The sequence below is a fragment of the Pararge aegeria genome, chromosome 4 (genome assembly GCF_905163445.1).
Source record: "Pararge aegeria chromosome 4, ilParAegt1.1, whole genome shotgun sequence".
Lineage (NCBI taxonomy): Eukaryota > Metazoa > Arthropoda > Insecta > Lepidoptera > Nymphalidae > Pararge > Pararge aegeria.
This window is the reverse complement of record NC_053183.1, coordinates 8,950,129-8,974,111: the sequence shown is the minus strand read 5'-3', so window position 1 is coordinate 8,974,111 and position 23,983 is coordinate 8,950,129. Positions and strand designations below refer to the sequence as shown.

Sequence of the window (23,983 nt, the reverse complement as noted above, 5' to 3'; positions counted from 1 at the left end):
AACAGTACTGCTTTCCGGCAGAAAAATCATGGCGGTAATACTTCCCCGGACGAGCTCTGACACATAAAGCACTCCTATGCTTCGAAAGCCAGTGTTATTTAAAAAATAAAAATCGGTAAAATAAGATTTTACGACCCTTAAACATGAAATTTGGATATATTTGATTTTGATTACTACTATACTCGAAAGCAAACATTTTATGGGGTATAGATCATTATATGTAAATCACCATTGAATTAATAAAAAAAATATAAGATATTTATTTCAGCCCCGCAAACTTGGATTGCTTACTGTACACAAGTCTTAACCAAAATAAATTTTAAATAAGCTTAAATTAAAAAGTAAGCCATATTGTGCAACTGAGAACAGCGAGAAAATTTGTGGTCTACTTTGACAAAACAAACAAACTCATACAGCATTCTTTCTCACATGATTTTGATATAGTAATCGCAAAATAAATAATCAAGTCTAAACATGGCACTTTGCGCAGGTGAAGACTACTCCCGCGGTTTTAATACACTGCGCAGTTAGCTACGCCTCGTATTCAGATAGGACTTTTTATGTCGCACAGACACTAAAATAGTATTCAAACCTCTTTGACTAGCCGTTCGAGCTCCTTCGCAGGCGTAATTTCACCTTCCTCCGCTGTAACAGTTTTCGCCCCCATGTTCCGTGGCTTCGGACTAAGTGGGGAGTGCGATCTGCATTAGAAAAAAAATCTGTTATTACGGCTAAATCGCTTAGCCCCTGCCGCGGTCGAACACGGGACCTCCCACTTAAAACCGGAGCGCTCATTGCTGCGCCAGAAAAGTCATCAAAACGGGGAATGTATAGTATTTCTCCCGAAAGATTTTCAGAGCCAGCCTTAATAAAATAAATTGGCGCTAACGACACCCATCCTGTTTATCACGCATTTGGCAATGTTCGCTAAATCCCGCCAACCTGCATTGTAGCAGCGTTGTGGGCATCAAAGGATTCAGACGTCAGTACAAATGAACACAATGTCTAAAAAGTAAAGTCTCTCCCACACCCAATTCCTATTGCAAATATACCGCCCGCGTCAATCTTACCCAAGCAAAGGCATCACGTTATGTCTTCGTCAAAAAAACAAAACGGGGAATGTATAGTATTTCTCCCGAAAGAATTTCAGTGCCAGCCTTAAGTTAATAAATTGGCGCTAACGACACCCATCCTGTTTATTACACATTTGGCAATGCTTGCTCAATCCCGCCAACCTGCATTGTAGCAGCGTTGTGAGCATCAAAGGATTCAGATGAACACAAAGTTACTCTTTAGACATTGTGTTCATTTGTACTGATCTCTGAAGACTCTCCCACACCCAATTCTTATTTCACAAATACCGCCCGCGTCAATCTTACCTATGCAAAGGCATAACGTTATGTCTTCGTCAAAAAAGGAGAACAAATAGTTTTTGGTTCCTCTTTAGATAGAAAAGAAATATAACTTCAAAATTAGAGTAACTAGTCCATTTCTCCGACGTCTTTTATCACATATTAAAAGCGTGTATCTAAGTATTTCTAAGTTTAACGACCGACTAGACTGTGATATAACAAGTTACATTATAGCCTATAGCCTATCTTAGTTTTACTTTTTTTAACGCTGTGGGTAAGTACTTTCAAACGACAGAAATACTTTTAATTTTATCGATTTGATTGTTTTTGTTTTCTGCAACATCCGGATATACATGTTCGTGTGTTGACAAGAATTCCAACAAGGTACTTACGCCAAGTTTTACGAAATTATTGTGTTGGACGTTTGTTTTGAAAGTTTTCTTTTTTTTTGTATAATATAGAAATATTACATAAGATGCAATGAGGATACGAGTTACCGGCTACGAGCGTTGCGTGGGCTGACTCAATCTTATATTAGTTGGTCAGTTATAGAAGTTTTTCGTAAATCAAGCTATATATACCTGCCGAATTTCATCATGTTCGTCAGGAGTTTGAGACGGATTAAGGTAACAAAAAAACAAATACACTGTCCGTTTATAGAATTAGCATGGCGCGGGCCTCCGTCTTACACATTGATTTATACATCATAGCTATATAATAATAATAATAATAATAATAAAGTTTTTATTTAAAGGCATATAAACCCATATATCAGCTTTTATATACAAAGAAATCTATAATTAAATGTATACATTAAAACTTACATCTAACTGAAATAGTTAGATGTTTCTGTGCTATGTTTCATGCTATTACACTAAATAAATATTAATTAACTAATAGATAGGTAGGTATGGCCTAGTTACGTCATAGTGAATCACTCGATAGCGGTGGTCAGGAAACATGAACCAAGACAGTAACTGAATGTGCGAACGACTTTGAGTGCTAGTAATTAATTAACATTTAAATTGCACAGCTGGTGTAATGGTTGTCACCGCGTATTATTTTAAGACACCTTTGTATAGTTTTTATTCTAAAAGCATTGAACTAATTGGTGAATCAAAACATTTTCATTATTGTTAATACTGTAACTACCCCATCAAGGTAGTATCCACTTTTCTAAAAAGTTCTCGTATATATATTTCTTACGCGAGCAGAGGTGGCAAAGAAGAGCAAAGATTATGTCAGTAATCATATGTTTATCATATACATCGCTATTTTGAGTGACAAGAGCATTTCGGTCTAGTATGCTTTTCCTAAGCTGGACATAAAAGATTGCTAAATCGCAGGTTTCTCCCATAAAAAACGCGTTGCAAGCAATATGTTTTCATAACGCTGACAAACAATGAAACGTTAAAAAAACATAATATACCTACTACCTACGTACTTATTATGCAAAATAAAGTAATTTCGAAGTATCTATTGAAATTTTGTATTGATTTACGATACGTGCCTCGAGTCACAAGCATGCTGCTGCAGTATTTCTCGCAAGCCAAAGCTGTCGTAAACGGGCGAATACTTTCAAAACTCTGAGTAGCTATGCGACACAACGCTCGGTATACAATTAGCAATTGAGCAATTCAATAAAAAATACGGTCATGCGCGCGAGGCAATCGCACATTCCCGGTTCCGTGTCTAAGCCTGCTTTAAAGCTAAATTAATGTAAACAGTAATTTACTGCTTCTTTCGATTCAAATTAATTCTTAAAATTAACACTTCATTTTTACAGAATGTTTGACTTTTGAACTGTATTCTATCTTTATTAATTTTATTAAAATTAAAAATGCATCGTTTGAGGAAAAAAAAAATCTGGATCACAAGACTAGAGAGTGTAGCTTTATTGGAATTCCATTGGATTGTGAAGCTGTCATAATTTTATTCCGATGGTTACGATAAATATGAATATGAAGATAATAATAGTACTCTAAATCTCTCGTGATCTACGTGAACAAATTTAGCTTAACGAGTTGCGAAGCTAAAGTGGAAATTTGAGAATAAGTGGACTTTGGGGGTGAGGAAATGGCGAACATACCGAAAATTGCAGCATTGGTAAACTAGACTGCCAGACGAAAAATACAAATGTCTCATGAAAGGACACAAACGATGCGAGACGTTGGAATTTGGAAATCTATAAGAAATCTATCAGCAGTGAACGCGCGTTACTATCTATCCATTGCCGGCCAGTATGGGGCACAGCTCTCATAGCAAAGGCAGTATACGGCCGTAGCAAAGAGCGGGTTAGTACATAATAGATTTCAGTAACATTTAAATTAGGAACACACGAAAAGTTAGATGTGTGTGCCAGAGATTCAACTCTGTCCTGTGCAAAGGGTAGACCGAAGTGTTAACAACTAGGCTATTACCGCATCAGACCTACTGTTGTAAGGGTTTAGTATCTAACGATGTTGACGTTAGATACTAAACCCTTACAACATTAAACACTGCAATTACATAAAAGTATTGCCGAATTGTTTTACTGAGTGGAATTTTAGTATTGCGAAAGAAGCCAATTTGTATTCGAGCGAGCACCGCGCAAATACCAAAGCTAAGCTATATTTGATATTCAAAGTACCGGTTCACTTTACTATATGCATGTGAAAATAATGTTGAAGCGCATAATAAACACATATTCACACAAATTGCATTAGCCTTAATGATGGTGTTTCTTTGAATTTATTTTGTCTTGAACACTGCGTTATTCAACAGCTAGATAACGAAATATACTGACTCGTAATAGCGACTCGTCTGTGACAATTTTGCACAAAATGGCACATTAGAAATAACGGAACATATAGCCTTGACTTAACCATATTTACAAAATGCTATCAAAATTCATTCTAATATCAATGAAAAAGTAAATGTAAGCGATTTGAGAACTTCCGCTACTTAATGAGAGAAGAATCACGCAAATCTAGCCAAGACATTTTACTTACACACATAAACATAATAAAACAACATAAATATGCATCAAATTTCAAGCCTCCATTCTGTTTGGAGTGACGTAAGAAGTTCCATAAACCGATTATAATCTCTAGTCCATACCGTTTTCCATTATTCGAGAGAAGTTTGCTCGTACGCTTGTTAATCCAAAATCCAACGGGCGATTTCACAGCGTTCGACATTTGGCCGCACAAAAATCACCTGAACCGTAACGACACTGGACAACACTAGATCAGAATATTCAGTGATCTACTTTCGAATAGCTTCGCACGTTAAAGTCCACTGCACGACAAATAAAACAATTCACCCACTGACAGCGCGGTCGGGGACATTATAATGTAATCACTTAACATTGCACGCACCGAACTAATGAGATTTCAGTGGACAATGTCATTAAAGCGCGACACAGTCTAGCCGTGCGTGACTCATAATAACCGCTACATTTAATTCAGAACTAAGCGTACCACAATGCCGTACAAAGGTTGCATTTATGAATCGAACAACCGTCAAATTCCCTTAACCGTCCGCAATTCTACAATTATAGCGTCGCGCCTCGTATTGTTCGACCTACAAGTCCAGATAATACTGTTAAAATGAGTGACACTTTCTTGAATCGCTGCCAACAAGGCAGTGGAATTATGTATGTGAAACATTATTATCAATTTAGATAAGGGGCAATAGTTTGCGTGTACATTTCTTTGCTATGTACACAACTCGGTAAGATAAGATTTTGTTATGACAAATATTAGGTACAATAAGAATCCTTAAATAACGTTATGACTTGCTTTTTTCCTAAGAAATTAATAAATAAAAATGCACACATTTTTGTTAAATATTTATAAACGAAATGCATATGCAATAAAACTAAAATTATTTTTCAACCTATTTAGCCTGTAAATAACAGACAAATCAAAGGATGATCAAAAACCCATTTACTCGTAACAACTCCGTTTATACAACATGCGCAACCTTAACATTTAAAACTGGTATTTTTCATTAATGTCATAATGTAGTAGCTAGCGAGTCGCCATTATTTAAATTATTTATGAGCTAATTGAATTCATTTAAGCAACAATCAACAACAATGAACTGGTTATTTGAAGCATTTAACAATCAACAATTAACAGTGATTATACGCTGTAAATAAGCTACCTTTAAAGCTTTAATTGTCTGCTAACACGGTTGGGAACGTGAACACCTCTTAACGTTTACACATCATAAAAACGCCCAAAACAATGTGTACAAATAAAAATAATGCGGCAGATTTATCTCACGTTTTATCACCAGCCACCTTTGCGTCTTACCTACGAATTACGCCGAATTTTCGACATGTAGATTCCAATATTATTTCTATTGGTATTGAATAATTAGAAAATTATTTTAAACTCGATGTTATGCTTATTTTACTTTACCCAAAGAATATACTTTTCGACCTATATTTTTCGACCGTTTCGATGAGCAACCAAATCTCGGAGTAAGAAGATGCCTTCAACTGCGCTTGTGAATACTAGAGACAGTTTAAATATATTTTTTAATTTTGTATATTTTTTAAAGATTATATACATAACATCGTAGACAAGCTGTGTCTGTACATTAAAGATTTTTGCAAAAAATAACTGGGAGGCGTTAGAAATAAGTAGTAAAACGCAAAAATGCATATTTTGGAAATTATTGTCTGTTTGTTTGTGTATCTGTTTTTCTGTAAGTCTGTTGGTTTGTGCGAGAATCACGCAAGAAGTACTGAACGTATTTGACGGCAATTTGGTAAATTAGCTGATTTTCTGGATTAAAATAAAATATACTTTTTATCCCCAAAACAATTGGGTTCGTTTAGGATAGACGATGAAAGTTTTTGTCGAGTTTACTCCATAACTCCACCATTCCTTAATAATTTTCATATATTCATGACCTGATTTGCGGTGTTAGCCCAGTGGGTAGCAGTGGCGGGCACTTCATACATGCACAAAAGCAATCCCCTGAAATTTTTGTATAACTTATTTTGACTATATTATAAAAAAAATGTCTTATTGGTATTGAATAATTAGAAAATTATTTTAAACTCGATGTTATGCTTATTTTACTTTACCCAAAGAATATACTTTTCGACCTATATTTTTCGACCGTTTCGATGAGCAACCAAATCTCGGAGTAAGAAGATGCCTTCAACTGCGCTTGTGAATACTAGAGACAGTTTAAATTTATTTTTTAGCAATCCCCTGAAATTTTTGTATAACTTATTTTGACTATATTATAAAAAAAATGTCTTATCTAATTATACACTGATTACATAATTATGTACGTTCTAGTAGGTTTATGAAGCCCGATATACTTTAAGATACACATATCAATATAAAGATGTGGAAGAAACGATAACCGCAATCTTTTTTTTTAACTTTGACCACAATTATACCACTCCGTGTCATTGAACGGGCTAGATAACGTTCTGTACCCTCAGTACAAGATTTGCTCGCACGCATTCAAGGAGTCGTTTCGTGTATAGAAATACTTGAACAACAGATTGAAATGCATCTTATTCATAGATCTTTAAAGTTCAAATTTGCTTACAGTTTCTCTGCTACGGCTTTCGGGAGACGTTTGTGAAATAGAAATGAGAAGTGCAGTATTCACAACTCTAAACCAACAAACGTTAGGTCCATTTTGCTTTGTGGGTATATTGTTTGATATGAGAAAGCGACTCCACGATTGCGAGCGAGCAAATCTTATACTACGGCTACTGACCTGATATTGGAGGCGAGATGTGGCGGATGTGGAGGCTGCGCCGGCGAGCGCATGTTAGAGATGCGCTCCAGTAGGTCGTCCTTGAAGGAGCGCGCACGCCGCGCTAGTTTGTTGGCGCCGCGCAATGAGCCGCGGTGCCCCGACCCCGCTTCTCCGCAAACCTCGTTCTCTGCAACCATTTATGGATACTGTATACATTGGCGGTGATAGCCCAGTGGCTTCGGCTTCTCTTTCGGTAGGCCGAGATCAAATCCCAACACGCACCTCTCAACTTTTCTAAGTATGTGCGTTTTAAACAATTAAAATAGGTATAAATTGCTTTAACTGTGACGAAAACCTCGTAAGGAAACCTGCATGACTGAGAGTTCTCCATAATGTTCCCAAAGGCGTGCGAAGCCGACAAATCTGCACTGGGCAAGCGTGATAGACTATGGCCTAAACCCTCTATTTTCGTGGGATTAAATGAATCCTTCGGTCGTCTACAGGATACAAACTATTCAAGTCAAACGATGCATTATTTATTATTATTTATAGAGGGGACGCCTGCCAGTGCCAGACGGGTGATCAGTCCTCTGTAACTATTCCACCCTAAAAACCGCGATGCATAGGTAAAACATGGTATTTTTTGAATCCCGAAAGGTACTTTTGCAAACCGCATTTCCGGGATAAATATTATTCTATGTCGATCTCCAGAAATAAGCTATATTTGTGCCAAATTTCATGAAGAACTGTTCAAAGATTGAGCTAAACATATGCAACAAACTAACCAAACGATTTTTACATCAAAATTAATAAAAAAAATCAGATTTTTAACATCAAAATTAATAAAAAAAATCAGATTTTTAACATCAAAACAAAAACAATCTTATTTATGGCCACATCTAATAGAGCTAATATCACTATTCATAATATTAGATGCTTAAATGTCCATGCATTGATAAATTAAACCTTTTATTTTTCTTATAAAGAACATTTTAAGCATGTGAACACAAAACACACACCAGCGATTAAAAACATTACAGATTGATTCATTAATATATTCAAATTGTTTTAAAAAAAACACTTATTTATAGTATCATCTAATTGTTGAGTTTATTTAGACGACTCAATATTGACTGACACTTGAAAAACATCTGTGATTAAATTAAACCTTTTCTTTTTCCTAGAACATTTGAAGCTTGGTTTAACTATAATTAAACTTGTACAATCTATAATCTAAAGAAACATTACGGATTTTTAATCTATTTCCATTTCTATTTATATTTTGAGATTCTTCGTAAAACAAAAGCAATCATATTATAGTCACGACAACTTATTGAATTATTATTCGTACCTACTCATAATTATTATTGTTTTGATTGACAATGTGCATATAGCGCGCGGGTGTTAACACTTGCACTTGTTTTCTAAATTGTAGATTTATTATAGTCTATAATATTTGCCTGCTTATTAAAAAAAAAATATTGGTAACCAAACAGTGGTTCGTAAATTCATCCGTGTAAATATTCCAAATTTATTACCCGGCAAGACTAAGAGACTAACAAACCTTCAATAGCATGATCATAACATATATGCCTACGTGTCCAGGAACGACAGACACCTGTTGTTATCAAGTAATGTGGACTGTTCTTACTCTGACTTAAATAGTTCGAAAAATAGGTACATACTAAAAACCAAGTTTAGTTATTGTTATGACGAACTTAATTTCCTTAACGTCATAGTAGTTTGGTATACGTGATCAAGTCTAGAACAGTCACTTAAACAACATTCATCATTATTAGCATCCTTTTATCATCTGGGGAGCCCAGGCCTCTTCTCTAAAAGTGATATAGAGATTACGCTGCTATTGTTTTCATACGGCAGATAATAATATTATACACAAAACTATTAATTTAATTTTCTTAATACTTTTTTTTTTATTGGTAGACATTGGAAAGACTAATATATATAGCACCGAACACGTCATTTTATCCGATAGAAGGCTAGAATAAGTTTCAGTTTCCGTATTTTGATTGTCTACCCATAAGCACATAAGAATTAATGGATAAACATTAATTTAGTTGAAGATAACAGACAAGGTCGATTCAACCAATCGATATTCGGATGATTAAAGTCATTTGCCCGATGTTAATAATTTATCAATCTAATAGTAGTAGGAAAAATATAGCACTACTTAAAATCAATCTAACATCTTTGAATTTCGTGCGATGGTGATGGGATTAGGCACACCTATTACAAACCACATTGATAAAAAATATGAAAATCGTAATATTTTATCAACTGCCATTTGGATCTAAATTGGTTGGTCCTCTTTAGAAGAAAATGTCAAGTCGGTACGTTGAACTGTCAATCAATGTATTGAAAAGATTGCATCACAGACGTTATAATATGGCGGTTGAATGCATATAAATATCCATGTATGTAAATGCTTTTACTTATGAAAATACTTAAACCGTCCCCTGTTTTAAATAAAGTACTAATGACAAAATGGAGCTTTTAGTTAAAACTTTGTAAGGTTCATAAACACTTTTCTTGAATTTCTAAGCTCCCCCATATTATTACTTCCGCGTGAAGTAAGAACCTCATTAACTCACTCTCAGACTTTAATTGCTATTCTTTGTGACAGTCAATCCACTAATTCACTTCACTTTATCTAAGTGCAACGAAGGGATGTTTGCGTTCTGCTGTCGTTTATTATGAAGGTTATTTGTATGATGTACAATCAAAATCGGTATTCGTATCAGATTGCCTTGCTTTGGTTTGCCGAGGTATTTTCTTCGGAACCGCTTGAAGTTCGAAGTTGATACTGATGTCGAAATTTTTCACACTTCTAGTTAAACACAGCTATTAAATAAAAGGATGCTAGAAGCAAAAACCATCTTCCTGCAGCTCTTAATAGCGCGCCACGAAATATTAATGTATACCAATTATTTCAACAAGTGTCATTAAAATAGGACGGGAAAATAATGGACATAATTATGCTAGCCCTACAGGTTTATCATAATGTCCTAGCAACAATCTCTACGATTAATTATCATCAATACCAAATCAATATACATGAAAACACCGCACATCTGCTGTGCATTGTCAGGAGGCTGGCAACAAGTCCGTATAGACTGTCTTGGTTGCAGGATCACTTCTTCAATATCGGTGGATCCCATACTGGTGTATCCCGTTAGGAACATTGGGTCTAACTATTGTTTATTTTACCTTATTAAATTCGTTTCCAGTAAATCAAAGTGAAAATATCAAGCACTAGGTGTATTTGAAAAATATCAAGGATAATTATTACAGTTCGAACACATAATTGACATTGCAACGATTACATACAATGAATGATATTTCGACGAATCATTTTACTTAATATTTTAGGAAAGTGCGTTTATTGTTGTTCGTTGGAAGGACGATAAACTTCTTTCACGTAACAGTCAGCATCAGATTGATCAGCGGATAGTTAGAGGGCCTGATAGTGACATGTGCTACGTTTAACCTCTCGAAAACAAGCGCAGTTACGAGCAAAAGCTAGTTCCTAATATATAATCATCAAAATAAGCTACAGAAGGAGAAACATGACATCATTATAGCAAGGCAACAACCACAAGGCCAAATAAACACTAATAATTAATACTCAAACCGGAAAAATACAGTTTGACCTGGGGTCTGTACTAAAATTATTGACTTGAAATATTTAGGTTTTTAACTATCGAATTTTTAAAACGTTTGCGTGTTCCAAAATCCATAACTTCATACCTACGTAAGTATAAATTAAATTATTTTGGGAATCGTTAAAGATCTTGTTTCGTTAAGAAATGGAAACAATTTTTAAAGTTTTTGTTTCTGATCCTGGATCTGGAAAGATGACGAATTCCTATGTGATAAGTTAACAAAATAACTGAAATGTTTGTGATTTTTTATCGATAATCACTTAGTTACATTATGGTCATCTCTTGCGATAAAGATAAACTTTTGGTATCACCATATAAGACCTGGCCGTCGAAGACACAAACTAAAGAGATATAAACTTGGAACTCCATCCCAATAATAATATTGTATGGAGTGATGCATGCATAGATATTTTTTATCTTTTATTTGAAAGATACAAACATTAAATAAGGTTTCGTTAGTATTCCACAACAAACAACCAACGTGCAGCAGTTACTAACATTATGATAATTTAAAAAATGATAAAACAATAACGCTCCACATATGGTTCTGCGGAGTTGACGTAAATATATTATGACTGGCAAACAAAGCCATCAATCAACAACTCATCAGGTAGGTATGCCAAATAGTATAGAAAATTCTGTATATTACACACATATTGCATATTTACTTCTTATTTTAATGCGTTAGTAGTATGTTTAAATAGCGGCTTATTAGAACTATTTACTAATAAACTAAGTCAAGGTTTCTGATTAATGCAAATTGGAAGCAGTGTGGATAAATTTGACAAACAAGGACCGATATATGTAGGTCAAAACCGCAATATGCATTATCCTTATAAGAACATATAAAGAGAAAAAAACTTAACAAAATGTACCTGTGAAGAGACGAACTGCAGTACAATAAATCCAAGCACTAAATAGTTAAAACCTAACACCAAAAACACCCCTAAAAATGTTCACATACCAATTATAGTACATAAATGTGTAGGAGGTACAAGAACGAACTAAACACACAAGTTTATCAATGACGCCAGAGTTTATTAATATACACTACGGCGACAGCAGGACGCGCCTTGGCCGCAGCGCGTGACGACTGAGAGTTGAGACAGGCTCTGAGGACACCGCACCGTACCGCGCCGGACGGACGCCGGGTAGTGCCCGCTTCCTGGGCGCGAGTGCGTCATACATATCATAAACAAAAACTAAGGTTCAGCACCCACTACCGAAAAATCACTTATCATAAAATCATTCAAATAAGACTATTCAACGAAGATAATATAAACATGATTGTGTATTAAGGTTTCCAACCAAGCTCCAAAATAGAGTAGTGCACTCTAAATTTCATGTGTAAATAAGCGGTACTAATAGAATACGCTATAAATTAAAATTCTTATTTATTTAACAATGGTGCCAATTCTGTTGTATTTACATCTGTTAACTAAACTCAAACGATAAGCCCAAAATATAGGGTTATCCTTTTTATTGAGGCCAATATTAGATATTTTTTTTTTTATAAATTTTTAATAGTGTTTTTTAATTTTATTTAAGCATTTGTTATTTTTTTTAGAAATCTAAAATTAAATACTTTTACTTTTAATACGTTGGTAACCCCAAACAAAATTTGGGCGTTTCTGATCGCATTCACCATCAGTCACGTCTAAATGCATACTACGAATGTCTGGAGTCATGAAACTCTATTAAACATAATCAGACACTGTTGTGTGCTACAAAAGGCACAGTAAAAAATACTATTTAAATAACTGGACGTTTTTTTATAAGTTGATATTTTATAATTACCCGCTACAAAAATAAGACCTACTCAATTTCTCTTTAAAAATATTTCCGAACCTACTGTGTCGTTGTTTACCCTACTTGACTTAAAAACCAAAGCTGCCAAGTGCTACATTAGTTGATTCTGAAGGCCTTCTCTAAGATATAAGTGGTAGTTTTTGATATGGTTATGGCATTTCAGCCGTGCAATTAGCATGGTTGAAATGCCAGAACCCTAATATGCCTGAATATTAAGTAATAGATCGTAAAAAATAAAGATGATCGATAGTTAAGTAACGAATAATATTGTAGGTTAGTATTTTGACGGTAAATGTTACGTTAAAATTTGTAATAAGAGGTAAGTTATAAGTTTGTTTTAATAATGAAAACATGATGTTTGGAACGAACCATTCAGTATTATAATAATTGAAACTGCACTTGTGTTCTAAACCAAGCCTTATATTCCACTCATTATGCAGCTTCAGCGATAAGCGCTTTACTCGAATCCTGACGTTGCAGCTGAACCTACGTAGGCGTGCATAAATACCTGAGAGAAGTGATAACTTTAAAAAAAGCGACTATAACAATTCCACGTGTCAATGAACTTTAAAGCGGCGATGTATCCGATACTCATAATACGGCGTACTTCAATTTTAGTCTTTGCTATATATCGGCGGTAATAGCCTACTGGTTAGGACTTCGGCTTCAATTTCGGAGGACCGAGTTCGAATCCCACGACGCACGTAGCTCTAACTTTTTTAAGTAATGTGCGTTCTAAGCCATTCAAATATCACTTACACTAACAGAGAAGGAAAAACATCGTGAGGAAACTTACATGCCTGAGAGTTCTCCATAATGATATATCAGCATCTTATATTTAAGAAAACCTTTCCATACGCATTGTCTAGTGATCGTAGCATTGGCAACCCAGCACAATAATAAATTTTCGATCTAATACAGAGGTTTCCAACGATAGCGGCGAACTTACAAGTTAAGAAATTCGGCGCGGCGCGTCGCCCTAACCTATCTAGATAAAATAGATAGGTACTTGTTAGTTAGGCAGATAGGCGCAAAAACATAATATCTTCATTATGAAATTAATAACAAATAGCAAATTTTAATAAATCTAACAAAAATCAATTGAGAAAAGTAAAACTACCCGCACAATGGGACAGCTGAGTATGGTGACCACTGTTGGACAAGCCGTGCGTGCAAGAACTATATAATATCATATTTTTCTTGATTTTATTGGTACAGAAGGGAGGCCTCGCATTGCACCTCTGAACTTTCTTCAGCGCCCCAGGGTGCCTAGGCGCCCAGTTTGGGAAGCCCTGATCTAATATAGGTAAACAAGAACTATCATTTTCTGGTAGAATAAATCCACAGTATCTGAAGTTAATCAATAGCTAAAATGAATTAAAAAATAGTGTGTATGCGTGTATCAAATATACGTGGTAGTGTGTGTAATGGTTTTTTTATTGACGTTATAAAGAGGAAAGATTTTTTTATATTCGATTTGTACAGAATAGCCACCGAATGTACTAGACCGGTTTTAACCATTTTTTGACCAAAATAAAGCTTTGTGTTTGTTGAAACTGCAAAAATTTAAAGCTTCGTGATAGACGAAGTAACATAGGCTATAATTTAGTATCAAAAAGTGGAGACCCTTATCAAAACTGCAATAATATATCCCAAAGTCGCATTCGCAGCTTTTAAGTTCTAAAACTTTGTTAGTTCGCAGTGAGTGACAGTAGTAACGCAGTATTAATTCTTATTCAAATGAATAAATTAAATCATTGTATCATATAAAAATATTATATTAAATATTGTTTGGTAGAATATAGAATGGAAATAACTAAAAATACCATTAAATTAATATCAATATAACCATTAGCGCTACCTTTGTATAATAATTACAGACTGGACCAAAACGAATATCGAGGCATTCCTTCTATAAAGTTTCTACTTTCTATTAGTTTGTCTGTGCTTGTCATGAACATAAATATCCTCTATCTGCTATACACACTGTATGTAAAGCGTAAATTAATGCAGATATAACCGAAGTCATTTGTCATATTTGGACATCCATAATATTGTCTATACTCTACACTGGTAGACGAGCTCATATTGGAGTAATGATAACATGTTTAAATAAGTGCCCAAATTCAATCTAAACTTATGCCTATTTATTATTTGAAAAGAGTTATATTCTACGTTCAAGTCTGCTTACTTTAACCAACCAAAATAGTACAAAATAATTGTAATTTCAACAATGGCCTTAACATTACAACAACAATAGACACAAATACACAATGGCCCGTTCCCGCGTCTCTTACGTTTTATTATACAATATCAAAGACTTCAATACATGCAGCTCTGAGCAATTCAAACACAAGAGGAAGAAATGCGAAAGCACGTCGCATTCACTTCCGTGGAAATGCATTTTTATTTGTTAGGAAAAATTTGGATTTTCTACTACTATTAAGATTGTTAGTTCGCGGATCTCGCAATAACCACTCGAGTGGTTGGGACGAAACTTTCGTAGTTCAAAACCATATTCTGTTCACGTCATCATCATCGTCAGCTAATTAGTGTTCCACTGTAAAGCTCAGACCCTCAACACTTCTCTAAAATGGTTTACGGGATTTAACTATATATATCAGCATGTTCGACTGCTGATGAAAAGATCCTGGTTTCGGTCCTCGGGTCGGACCAATGAATAGTATTGGGATTTTCTATCAGAAATTCTTAGTGCCAGGCCGGAGTTTGGAAATTCGCCGTCGGACCTATGCCAAATCTCTTTCCGGTCGTGTCGGCCTTCCCTTTCGGACTATGAGAGTGAGGGAATAGAGATTGCATCGGTGTTTTCGCATACACTTGTGCAGTATATCTCCCGCGTAGTTGGAAAACTCACACCAGAGCTTTATCACCGAAATCGGTCATGGGAAAACTGTTTTGTGACAATAACCGGGATCAAAACAACAACAGTATTACAGCAACGGATTTAAGTAACGTGACGCCCAGATTTCTTACTCGAAGCGTTAAATAGCTAGTATCTAATAAAAATTAAGTTACGTCAGAATAAGGATTTAGTGTTTATTTTGATAAGGTTAGATGGAGTTCTATACATTATATTATTTGACGAAAATTAGCTTTCATACCATTTAAATTCGCTGCCGCACCATCTCCACTGATTTTACGATAGACACCGACACCTGGAGCTGCAGTACTACGGGAAAACCGACGTTGTAAGGGTTTTCGTCGCGCTTCCACTACTGAATAAGAATTTCTAACGTCCTCCTGTCCAGTGGCAAGATAGTCTTCGACTGGAGAAACGTAATGCTTTAAATTTTCTTCGTGCGCCAAATTTTGGAGACTTAATCCATTTCTAATTTTGTCCTTTGGTACATTTCTCTTAACTTGTCTTAGGGTTAGGTTATCAAGGCTCTTACACGGACTTAACGGAGATATAATATTATTATTGCGTAGGTCATATAACTTTTTAGGATCAAAGACGCTAATGCGAGGACAGTGATCAATCAATATATCCGGAGTTGTATATTTTGTATGCGACAAATATTGCGAAGTCGATGTAGCAGGTTTGTATCGATTGCCGCGGTGTTTAATATTTCGTATATTCCGCTTTATGACCGAAGCACCTCTCTCTTCGATTACGTGTATTACATCATTCGACTCAAGGAACCCTAAAGGGTTGGATCCTGTTTTATAAACACGATAGCTGCGTTTATTTCTCCTCTGGTTCTGGCTGTCATCGTGGAAGAAGCTTTCATCGTAATGTGGCATCTCGGCGTAATACATACTGTTTAGTTCATTCTCAATTCTTCTTCAAGGTTTTGGATTTTTTCCCCACACTTTACGACATGAAGTTATCACTTTATCTAAAGATTTTACTAACGTTAGAAGGCGACAGCGAAAGGGAGTGCCCTCTAGAAATCTTCGAAAGTAGACACCGCACTCGCGACAAATTTCTCTTTTGAATATTGATGTAATCCTGTACTATCGTTACCAGTTGTTGCATGACACTGTTTGACATTCACAATCAGGCCAACAAATCGCGTATCATTCAGGAACCGAAATAGCGGAGACGTAAGGTACAATTAGGTCATTATTTATTTACAGTGAGCTTTTATGTGCGCATCACTGGATCACATGCCGGCATCTGTCCCGCCCAGAGCCTTTACCTTGACTCTGTAATTTTGATCAAACCAAATATATCTCGAATCATATCTTCAAAATCAAATGTGGTTTGGAAATTCGGTTAGTAAGTTGAACTTTTGAAAATCATATTATACTTTTTTAAAGTAATTTAGCGTAATTCACTTTTTAACACAATGTTTTCATTTGTTTAAGAAACGGGAGAACTTTAACTTTACGCGTAGGAATTTACTACTTTCTCTGTAAAGTAAGCAACATAATTCGAACATCACTGGCACACAGCGAAATATTTCTCAAATTATTATCGAGTGTATCGTCCACACTTGACAAACACATGTTACAATAAATTACAAAAATCTGCTACGGTTTCACGGTGTTATTATTTCATGTAATAGCACGGATTTTATGCAACACCTACTCTAAATATAGCTAAACATTTTCACAACGAGATCTCGATATTCAGCAGAGCAACGAGTAGGCGAGGTTAATGGGCAGCAGAGCATACTATTGACACGGGATGTCGGTCTGCGGATCGGTTACCGAGATACGCGATAGAGAACGGTGCGAACGACGGCAACGGCGGGGCGGCACTGCGCCGGCGGCCCCTGGGCTGATGTCGAACCAACGAGAGTGAAAGTGCTAGATCCATGCATCTCCGCAACTTGGGCTGCGCCTGCGCACACCTGTCCTCACAAACGCCATAATTGCGTGTACTATGGTTAGTATACGTTATCTCATAAACATAACTCTTCCCTCTCAGAACGTTTTACTGTTATTATAACTGTTCCATGATATTAATTATAACGATAATAAATTACCAAGTTACGAAATGTTAAGTATTTTCTCAATTGTTTCCGCATAACGGACAACATTTATGTTATGGAATTGTTCAGCACAACAGGCTTAATTTTTAAAACAAATCATTTAATTTCATACACCTGTTGATCACTACATTTGAACATTTAAAATATTTAGAACCAACCAAAAAAGGGCCACCGTATATAAGTTTTTAAACTGTTTTTACTGCTGTTAGTAATAGGTACAGATAAGGTAAAATAGAATTGTTTAATAAATAGTGCTTAAGATCTGTGTCAGTTGACCATTAACAGACATCAGTCAGGGTTACAGGCAAGGCGTTTGTGGTAGTACCGATCACGCAACCAAAATAAATCAACAGTATAATATAGCACGAAGACATCAACAGGTTTAAATTTAAGATCTCCAACATTATTTATTAAGAAACTTATCGGTATTTGTTTCGAAAATAATTATTACAAACCTAAAATAGGACTACAGTAGCTGAGTTTGCCACAATAGAAAATAAAAGTCGGACCTGAGACGACTAAAAGAGACAAATACAAAATTTTTAATTATTTAAGCTCAAAAACAAACCTCTAAAATCTTAGTCGATAGCTTTATAAAACAAATTATTAATTAATCACTATTTTAAGGTTTATTCGATTTTTTTTCTCCTTTCAGTTGTTTAAAGAGTTAATTTTACTTCTATCGTGGAGGTAATGAAATGAAAAATCTGTATTTAAATTTTAACAAGTACTTATTTTAAGTGTAATAAAGTCTTCCAGCTCATTTCAGTATTTTGAAGAGTCATCTGGTAAACGGTAATTTTACTCCCGACGAACTAACAAGACAAATAAAGAAGTGCCAGTCACGAAGTTTATTCTAGGCTAAGTATTACCTTTGTGTGTTTGCTAGAGCAGTTAACTTCCGATTCATAACGGTTTTTCCAGTAATAAAAAATTCAATTATTTTTATGAACACTAAGCTTAATTTGCATCCTCCGCGAAAGGTAGGAGATCCTCAGGAGATGTTCACTTTACAATGATAATTATTAATTGTAAAGTCAACATCTCCTGAGGCTGCTCCGGTTTCGGAGCGAAACGTGCTTAGAGGGTACATTGCCGAAGATATGTTTGGGTTGGATATTTTAAATTTAAAAAAGATATTGTAAATTACACCATACAGATTCTCCTGCATATCGCAAGGTATAGTAAATTAATCTTAATTTTCATAATATATCATTGATCTCCGCAAAGTAACGCCTGCTTCTATCCAATATTCAATTATTTTTTAAAACCTATACAGCACATTCGATATTCTATTTATAATTATAGGCATGGACATATGTTTGTATGATATGTATAACATTATTTCTTAGTAAAATGTACATTTTCCATTCAGGAAAATGCGATCGAAATTAATTTCGATAAAGTTACATAAACAATAGATGCCTATTTTTATTTACAATAAATGGAATTGCGTCGACAAATAGAGGAAAACGTTTTTATATGTAAACTAGTTTTACGAAAGAAAAATAGCTTAAGGTCGATTTTCATACTCATTTTAAACCCCCATTTTGCTTCCACAACAGGGCACGGGTCTCCTCTTCGAATGAAAAGAGATTCGCGTAGTCAACTACGCGTGGCTACGTGCGCATTGGTAACTTCGCTCCCCTTTCAGAACTCTCGCAGTCACAACTTACACTCAACAGATATGCAGGTTTCGTTAAGATGTTTACCTTCATCGTTAAGGGATATTTATACCTTCCAAAAGGCTATTATAAAATACTAGCATACCCAGCCCGCTTCGCCGGGCTAGATTTTGCTTTATTTTATTTAAACAATAAACTTACATCATTAAATTTTTAATTTAAGTCTCATAATATATTAAATCATTTATTTCTCTCTGTATTCATTCTCTTCTATTCTCTTCTCGAGCGGGTAAAGATCATTATCTACACCCATGTACACCCAACAATAGAATATCATCATTGTAAATAAAAGCTGTATTTCACAGTTTGACAGTTCAAAAATAGGAATGGATCCGATCGTCACCAAACTTTAAAGGATTACTCGCCAGGTCAATCCGGAGATTCCCTGAACGTTTCATTGAAATCGGTCCAGCCGTTTCGGAGCCTATACGGAACATACACTTTCTCTTTTATATATATATAATAAAATATATAGGTAAAATGTAAATCGTGATTAATTAATCACCATCAAATTCAATAGCCTATAAGAGTCTACTGCTGAACAAAAGGTGTCTCACAACGGGAGGATTTGCCAATAATCACCGAGCGGGGCTAATGTGTTGGTGATAACTGTAGATGGCAGTAAAAGCTCAAAGGGCGCTACTGCCCTTCATTCGTTATAATCCCTTAGTCGCCTCGTCTGACACCCGCGGAAAGAGCAGGTGTGGTGACAAATGTAGGTATTCTCATCTGCCGTCAACACACGGCATAATAAAAAGTTGATAAATCAAGTGATATTTTTGATTGTAGTTCGCTTTGAACTAAACTTTAAAATCGGCGTTTGTCTAGTACAGAATGCAGTGATAAATATTTGAATGCAGTAATGCGCGTTGGCTGATACTTTTTCTACCGATTACTGGAAGCCCACCCAGACGCACGCTCAGCCACGGTCCAACCAACTCACTTTCCAATAAACTGGCCCGATCGCGATACCTTGTCTAACGGGATTGTATTACTCCTTGCCTTCTACTTAGCCCACCCAGCCATTATAGCTAGCTGGGCATCTTTCAATTATTCAATCTGCAAAATTCAGATTTCTGATTTCGGGCATTAGCTTTTAACTAAAATTAAGTGCGAAAAAAAATTACGAATTTAGTTGTCAAAATTAATAACAAGAAGTTGATAACCACAAAATCACAAGTATCTAATAGTATTTTGGATCCGAACAAAAACATTAGCTCTGCTTTAATCAAAATCTCTAACTCACTAAATACTGAACAGTTAAAACACTGTGACTGTGTAGACTTTGTGAAATCAAATTGAAACTAAACACGATTTCCTAACAGAAGTGGGGAAAACATTTCTAACAAAGTTAGCTATGAATTTGGAAGATATTTGCACAAAACGTTGCGTTTACTAAGGAAAAATGGAATTACCACAATGTCTCTAAAGCGTTTTTCTACATTGTAATAGCGGCGCCAGATCTCGGAAATCTTGGTAATATTCTGGTTACGTAATTATGAAACGCATTCATCACGATTGGCTCAACATTGCGGTGACAGATCATCCCATCACGACTTTTAATGACCATGGATTACTATATGTCTCAACTATATTTTATACCATTAAATGCAAGTCTCAAGAAAACATAAAATCTGCAGGATTATGAAAAGAAACTGCCAAAATACTCATATACACACGGTATATAAGGTTAATTTACAAAATTATACAAACTTTTGTTTGTATAATTTTGGTAGGTACGTACGTAATAATTCGATAGATAAACTCTCTCTGACACGAAATAAGTTTAGTATCTTCATATTAGCAAGGTGTCTTAAATATTGCAGATTGCAAGTTGAGTTCAATGCGTAAGATAGGTAGACGATCTGATTCGCGATATCAAACCACAAACCTACCTTAATATGCTTATAACTGCGTAGAACAAGTATTTAAAAAATCATCTTATATCATATCTTAAAGGAGTATGAAGCACAGTTTGATTTTAATGCAACACTGTACGGCATACCATACGTGTGTATTTCTTTGTTCTTTGCGAAATCTTACTCCTCAACTAAAAGATTCGATTCCTCTCTACCTCTAACTTTTGATCTAAATGTTCAATCCCGGATCTGGACATTTAAGATTAAATGTACTAAATAACTGCATCATTTCTTTTCCATATCAGCAAATTCCTCGTGTTACAAGACAAGCGAAACCGCAACCAAAAGCTTATATACATGTTATACAATGATTGCAATGCGGACGGTAAGCGGAGCGATTAAAATAAATTTATATATGAAAGTGTTACGTGAGATAATCTAGCCATTGACAAGTTAATACCAACTAACAAATCATACCGACAATTCTTATTACGCCACTACGCAATCAAGGCTTTAGCTAAGCAAAACCGCAAGCAACTCACAAAAATTTTAAGGTAACTAATAACAAGCAAATATTAATCAATTTGTCTCGACATTAACAACAGTTGGTAAAGCCAATTTTAATTCTCAATTTACATATAAAAATTCATACGATAGTGAAAAATTTAATGGCGCTTCGAATGTAACAACAATTGGCGTCGTACCTACACGTATATCAAAAGATTCACATATCTTGCAATGATTTATTACATTACAACATTCTTAAATCACGAGAACATCCCATCAAACACCATTACGGCCTCCACTATTACAAGTACCTAAGGTCGTATTGCACACATTTACTACGAGTTTATAATTATTTTGATTTTTTATATCTTTTTAAACACAAGCTTTTCATAGATCCTCTGATTACCTTCTGACGCTCTCATCAAACTGTTTAGAGAGTTGATTATCAGCCACACAAATAGGAAACTTTAGTCACTTGCATCTCGGTTAAACTAACTATACTGGGTCTCGTAAACTATAGCGCATTTTAAATGATCGCCTTCAAGTCTATCATCATATCAACGCTTAAAAGCAGTGTTTTTTTTTGTTGTAAAAGGTTCATGGTTTGTACAAAGTTGCAGACTAATCTGATAAGTAGACATCGAGAACTGTATCAAAAAGTACCATGCAATCGAAACATATAGAAACAAGATAAAAGCTGGTAAAAGTGAAGGGGTCATTTTAGCACATTTAATAAGAATTAATTCAAAAAATTCTAACGCAAACAAGGATTAAATTATTCTCTTTTTAGTCACTAGAATTGAGTTACGTGCTTGTAACTTCAAGAACAATTCTGGATTATGTCATAATGTATAATCTTAATTATATCTCCGGAGATTTCTTTTACAGTAATAATTGAATGGCCCACCTGATATTAAGTGCGAGAAACCATCTATACTAATATTATAAAGAGGTAAAGTTTGTGAGTTTTTGAGTTTGTGAATTCGTGAGTTTGTGATACTGTCGGGGGTAATCTTCTGGATCTACTAGGCCGACTTTGAAAATTCTTTCCCCTATATAAAGCCACATTACTTGTGGTTGCCATTAGGGTATATATTAACCGGAAAACTGAAAATAATTTTACGTGATACTCGGATTTGCAAAGTAATTCGAAGAAAAAACGGTCGATAAAATGTTTCTTACGAACGCTGCTTTAACGGTGAGAGATAAATGGAGTTCTGTAGGAAAGTAGTATAGCTTGATAATGTCTACAAAAAATTCAGCAATAATTCAACGTCTTAAGTATTTAAAACAAAAGACTTTTCCTTTTAACTGCATATAATTAGGGCGAATGGTTAAAGAGATAATACGAGATAGATATGGAACCCCGACAATGTCGTTATCTTCTGAATGATATTAATTATATTAGACGATTTTTGTACATGTTCAACATGTCAATCTATTTAGAAACAACGTATGTTGGCATATATCGAGTTGGAACTCCTGTATACAGCTTTGTATCAATCTGCCCGCGGCTTAGCTCGTAAACCATTTTCCCTCGGAACTCCTTAAGGAATCAGGATAAAAGGTAGCGTATGTTCTTTGCCATGTCAAAGGCAACATGCATGCCAAATTTTATCCAAATACGTTCAGCCGTATTCGCGTGATTTAGTAACAAACATCCACACTTTCACATTACAATATTAGTAGGAATCGGAGATTGTTTTTAAGAACATATTAATTGTCACCAACATTGTAGTTAACGCAAGTAACCCAATCATCGAGCATCAAGTGTCAATGACTCGTTACAGATATCATAACATAATTTGAGACCAGAGTCTAAGGACTTGTTGCGCCTTTCACTTTCGTCTGTAAATGAGACGATCGACAGGTCCTAATGCTACCGACCTAGTCAAGGCGAGGCAATCTAACACCTGCCACAACGAAAACCTATTTAAATTAAGAATCACAAGATTCATGGAACAAGTAAACAAATTGTTGCGAAAACAGAGTACTACGACCAACGGGCACAGTAAATATTGCTGATTATTATGAAGGAAATAACAAACTTTGAATGGGGCTCTCCGTAACGGCTTTACAAAGAAGCTTTTGAAGTTAGAATAGCTCAAGAAGTTGAAATTTGTGTCTAACTGTACAACAGATTATGGTCACGTCGTTATGTCAAAACATAATATTATGAACTAACATATTATGGGATTTGCAATTCACTACGCCGCAGCCCCACAACTTGTTCTTAAAATATGAAGTAACATTTATCATCACTACCCATTGATATTCCACTGGTGGCACAGGCCTTCTCTAGCAACGGAGTATATAACTGATACAATCTATTTACTAGTGGTACTTTGTATACTCATTGATTTATAATAATAGTTTGCTTGATAAACGCTAAAATCTAGTAGCATAATG

General features: G+C 35.2%; 1 protein-coding gene across 10 annotated transcripts in view; it reads right to left on the bottom strand.

Moving 5' to 3' along the window:
* Window positions 1-23,983, bottom strand: part of LOC120623371 (guanine nucleotide-releasing factor 2) — a 61,645-nt gene that overhangs the window by 31,142 nt on the left and 6,520 nt on the right. For 5 of the 10 annotated variants that reach the window (XM_039889363.1, XM_039889364.1, XM_039889366.1 and 2 more), the window contains exons 1-3: window positions 15,685-16,345; window positions 7,089-7,257; window positions 593-701 (exon numbers count right to left, since the gene is read on the bottom strand). In XM_039889363.1, coding sequence (XP_039745297.1) covers window positions 593-701; window positions 7,089-7,257; window positions 15,685-16,342 — 936 coding nt within the window. In that variant the 5' untranslated portion in view covers window positions 16,343-16,345. Of the gene's footprint in view, window positions 1-592; window positions 702-4,451; window positions 4,934-7,088; window positions 7,258-11,628; window positions 11,825-15,684; window positions 16,346-23,983 lie in introns of those variants that run through there. The other 5 variants (XM_039889362.1, XM_039889371.1, XM_039889372.1 and 2 more) reach the window with 5 other exon arrangements.